At 41.4% G+C, this 5,000-nt stretch overlaps 1 protein-coding gene across 4 annotated transcripts in view; it reads right to left on the minus strand.

Annotated features, from left to right (window-relative positions):
• FOXP2 (forkhead box P2) overlaps nucleotides 1–5,000 on the minus strand; it is a 422,877-nt gene that overhangs the window by 38,915 nt on the left and 378,962 nt on the right. For all 4 annotated transcript variants that reach the window (XM_065651464.1, XM_065651465.1, XM_065651471.1 and 1 more), the window contains one exon: nucleotides 2,222–2,309. In XM_065651464.1, coding sequence (XP_065507536.1) covers nucleotides 2,222–2,309 — 88 coding nt within the window. The remainder of the gene's footprint in view (nucleotides 1–2,221; nucleotides 2,310–5,000) is intronic.

A 5,000-nucleotide genomic window follows, 5' to 3' on the forward strand; every position in this document is an offset into this window, starting at 1 on the left:
GTTAAAAGGTCAGAGAAAACAAATAACACTTCATCTTTTTGTCAATAAGAGAATTGAGGTCACAGTTGGCTCGACAGTAACAAGTTACTAAGACCATAAATTAGAAGGCCCATAGTGTCTCTTTAAAGTCCTGTGGACACTGTTAGCAATGGACTAGTGCCAACAGCTGTGAAGGGGTGAAGGGTCCTCAAAGCACAGTGCCTGCCAGGATTGTCTACACACTTCATCCTTTCCCACTGAGGTCCAGTTAGTGCCCCCTGCAATCTGCCATCATCAATCTAATTCAATAGAGTGACAGAGCCCAGGCGGTGTGAAACGCTGAACTCTGCCACTGAGTCGGCATCGACACTGCACTGGGTCTCATTACAACTGATGGACCTTACTTCACTAGCAGTCAGACAAAGCAAAAAATGGCATAATTGGTCACACTGCAAGCTAAATCTTCACTTGGACTGTTACATTAGAGTCTAGACTTTGTAAATGGTAAACAGTTCTTAAAAAGCCCTTAAACTGCCTTTAGAAAACATTGCATTACTTAAAGCTGTACTTTTTCCAAACTGATACCACTTTCTGATCATACGCTACATAAATATTTGTGGTTTCAGACTGAAAAAAATTACCAGGTTAAAATAAAAAAGGAAGAAGTGTTTGAAACATGTAACTTGATAATAATATCAGAACATAAAAGGAAAATGTAACCTACAAAATGAAAAGAATTATTTTTTTTCAAAAGCCAGGTTGCAAGAAGAAATGCTCAAAATTGTATTCGAGTGATATGGCTCTGGAAATCTGTAAAACAATTACGACATAAAGTGCAACAAGAATCACTTGGTGTGTAACGCTGCCATTTTCCGGAGAGTTCTGTAATACTTTCTTGCATGAATTCAGCTCGACAGTTACACCCGTAGGCAGAGACTGGACTGAACAAAACAACCTGTAACTAATTCTAAGACGGAATCACCTGTATTACAGCAGATATTTGGGGTATTCTGGATATAATTTGGTTATATAATTATCTTTAATTTAAGAACATTTGAAGCAAGGGGTGTGGAAAAGGTTTCTTCTTAGGAGTCATATTATATGTGTGACATTTTAGGGACATGATGTTTGCCATGACATAAATTCCTATCAAATAAATTAAGCTAACACTGTCCTGTAAATCTTACAAAAGAATCTGAAGCTTTACCTGGGTTTATAAAGCTTTCGTTTTAAGGGAAATGACAATAAATGATATTACTGTACACTCCTCTCCTTGCTTTGGGTTTCCAGAATTAAAATACAAAAGATCCAAACAGTTTGCTTTAGCTGAAAGAAGAACAAGTATTCCTACGTGCATGAGAACAATGAGACAATATGCTAAAAGATGAGAAAGCTGCAAGGTGTTTATCCTTCTTTCTCCAGATATTGAAACAAATGGGGACAAAAATCTCAGTCTCTCGCTGTGTCCCTTGGGCTCTGCACCTTCCCAAGAGGGGATGGGACCCCTGAGAAATTCCCTCCTTCTGCTCCCGTACAGGTGAGACAGAGGCCACACAGTGCAGGGTTCCAAACGGTCCTTCTGGGCTGCCGAGGTCCGTGCCCAGCCTCCATAGCCTGGTGAGTGTGGTCCCTACACTGGGGGACCCCAGGGGTAGTGGGCACATCTTCCCTAAGCTGGAGGGAGCACTCATGTGCAGTGACCTCAGAGGGTTAGAGCCTGACCAGGTCACCCCAGCACTGCAGTCCCAGCTGCAGGATTCCCTGGGGACCTCCCTGAGAGGGTCTGACATTACACCTTCTGCTCACAAAAAAATGCCCACCATCAGGCTGGGAGTCGTTTTGGGTAGAGATAGGCTCTGCTACTCCTTTGTCCTGCAGAACGGTATAGAGAAGCATTGGGTCAGAAGGGGAAGAAGGAAGAGAGGTCCTGACCCAGCATTTCAAGAACTGAAGATGGCTTGGATCCAGTCTCTGCTCCAGGGACTGCAGTTTTCATTCATGATGAATGGCATTAGGGTCTTAGTTCAAGCAAAATACTGTAGACCACGCTGATGTTAGATAATTATTGCGTAATTTATAATGTGAAAAATCCTAAAGTAAAAAACCCCCATTTTTCATGAATATCTACATATTTCATGCAGGAGACATGCAGCTTTAAGCCAGAGTCACTAAGGCAACTGTTTTCAATTTAGTTTAGGTTGACAGTAAATAAGTAATAGGATAAAACATCCATGTAACAAACCTGTATTTCTAACTGCTGAACCACTTGCATTTGCACCCGACACTGAGCAGTGCTTCTGTCATCCAATGCATGTTCATTGTTAAGGTGCCTAGAGAAGAAAGAAAACACTAATAAGACATGGTTAGAATCAGGAAAATGTTTTATGAGTTGATCTCTCTCTGGTACATATGGCTTCCATTAGATACAATGGGAGTCATGCAAAAAGATCTAGACAGAGCATGCCTTAGATACAATACAAAATAACAAAACTGACTATTTTACATAATTCTACAGAATTTCTCAGTGATGACTGCTGGATACCCAGTTCCTATCTCCCAGACCACATAAACCATCTTAAAGCCAATGTAACTGGATATCAATATGTGGTAGAGTCACTGAACTCCACTCCCTGTTGCTGGTGCAGATGAACAGAGAATCACCTTTCAAATGATTCTTCAAACGATGTAACTGCTTTTAGGGTGCTTGAACTACTGTGAATTAATGTGGACTTTGCTAAGATTTCTCTATCTGGTCGTCTTAAATCGTAAAGCAAACCCAACAGGACATCCGTTCCCCCGTCCCCAAAACAAAGCTGTATGAGAACATCACTGATTTTCACTGCAGTTTGCAGAAGCAGCCTCTGAAGATGATGGCAGAGATCTGAGGAAGTATATAGTACTATTTTCTACATAGTAGGTAGTATGGGGCTGTGTTCTGGATTTGTGCTGTAAACACTGTTGATAACACAGGGATGGTTTAGCTACTGCTGAGCAGTGCTCACACAGAGTCAAGGCCTTTCCTGCTCCTCAGCACCACCCCAGCAGCGAGTAGGCTGGGGGTGCACAAGGAATTGGGAGGGGACCCAGCTGGGACAGCTGACCCCAACTGACCAAAGGGATATTCCACACCATGTGAGATCATGCTCAGCATAGAAGAAGGATGGGAGGTACATTCAGAGTAATGGTGTTTGTCTTCCCAAGCAACCATTACACATGATGGTGCCCTGCTGTCCTGGAGATGGCTGAACACCTGCCTGCCCATGGGAAGCAGTAAATGAATTCCTTGTTTTGCTTTGCTTGTGTGTGGGGCTTTCCCTTTTCTTGTTAAACCGTCTTTATTTGAACCCATGAGTTTTCTAACTTTTACCCATCTGATTCTTGCCCCCATCCCACTGCGGGGGGCTGAGCAAGTGGCCGCGTGGTCCTTAGCTGCCAGCTGGGGTTAAACCACGACAGAGGGATCCAGGCTCTGGATGACAGTTTAGCAAAACAAAACGACACTCCGCAACAGGGACAGAGGACCTCTGTGAGTGGCTGTCCATAACTGAAACACAGCCCAGACCCAAGTGGCTGTCCCCCATACGTTTCAATTGAGTACAACTTTACAAAGCTCATTTAACAGTGTTTTTTAAAGGACCGTGGTTTCAGCTTATTTCCTCTCTCTTCCAGGATCAAATAAGTCCCTTTTGGAGCTTTAATAGTGGGTTTGCTGCTCCACTGAGAAAAAAAGTGTAAGGATCAGGCTAGAGAAGAAATAGGAGCAAAGGAGTTTTGCCTTTGAATGTGAATTTACTGGCTATTTCCACTGTAGGCATGAGGGGTGAGCTTTGCAGTGACCACAGTCACAGATGGTCTCACAGTAACAGGAGCGAAGTTATCAATACCATGGAGGAAATACATCTTCTCCTTTTTCTGTTTTAGCAGAATGAATCAGAACTGTGTAGTTATCTGATCGGTAATCTATGTGAAAAAAATGTGTTTGTCAGAAACAGGAAAAATAGAGGGTCTGCATCTCACTTTTAGAAAAATTTGTCTCTTTTTATTTAGATCATGACTTCGCAGTTTTAGGACTCAATGACAGGGTTTGCAGATGAGTAAAATGCAACAGGTTCTGCTGTCCTTGTAAGAGGCATGGCTGCAGAAGAGATATAAATAATTACAAAAGATTTTCATTCTTTTAATATAAAATTGTTTAAGAGTATAGATGTAACTTCCTCAGTTGTTTATGCTAAATTCAAGCATCACAAAGGACACCACATTTACTTTCGCTGTCATAAAACCTACAATTTATTTGTTTTCAAAGGACTTCATTCCCCCTGTCAATGGAAAAATGCACAATCAGTTTAAAAACTAGGTAATTGCTGAGAATGTACCATTCACTTCTTTTCTGAAATTCTGATTCAGAAGAATTTTACTCCCTCAGTGACATAGGCATGATAGTGTGTGGTCTGTTAACATAATGGTTTAATGTCTTCAGTTAATTAGGTACAAAATTGCCAGAAGAAGCACTGGAGACAGATTTTACCCATCCATCATCACCATTATCACCAGTACACACCACAGTGTTTCCACATGCATGTATGCTCACCTATGTGTGCACACATATAGCACATGGCAGTAAGCAACGGTATAGGGATAAAAGATCTCCTGGCCTGAGTTTGAGGTTACTGCCTACTCATGATTATTTATTAGTTATTACAACACCGTATGTTTGCATAACACCTTACAAAATAGATACAGACACAGTTCTTGCCCTGAGGAACTTGAAATGTAACAGCAGTATGCAGTGTGGGAGAAGAAAGTCCAGTATAATGTAATTTCAAAATGATTACACGGTAACCTGGGAGACTTGCATGTTTCTTGAGAGTTAACACAGTGATCTTCAGAAACTCATGAGATATACACAGCCCTTATGCCATACATTCACGTCATGTGGTTACTTGTGCTGTGCATTTTGGAGAAAAGTTATTTTATGGAAACATAAAGGGTGTAAAAACTGTTTTAGGAATTATTTTTTCTGA

This window comes from Caloenas nicobarica, chromosome 1, assembly GCF_036013445.1.
Source record: "Caloenas nicobarica isolate bCalNic1 chromosome 1, bCalNic1.hap1, whole genome shotgun sequence".
NCBI classification, from domain to species: domain Eukaryota; kingdom Metazoa; phylum Chordata; class Aves; order Columbiformes; family Columbidae; genus Caloenas; species Caloenas nicobarica.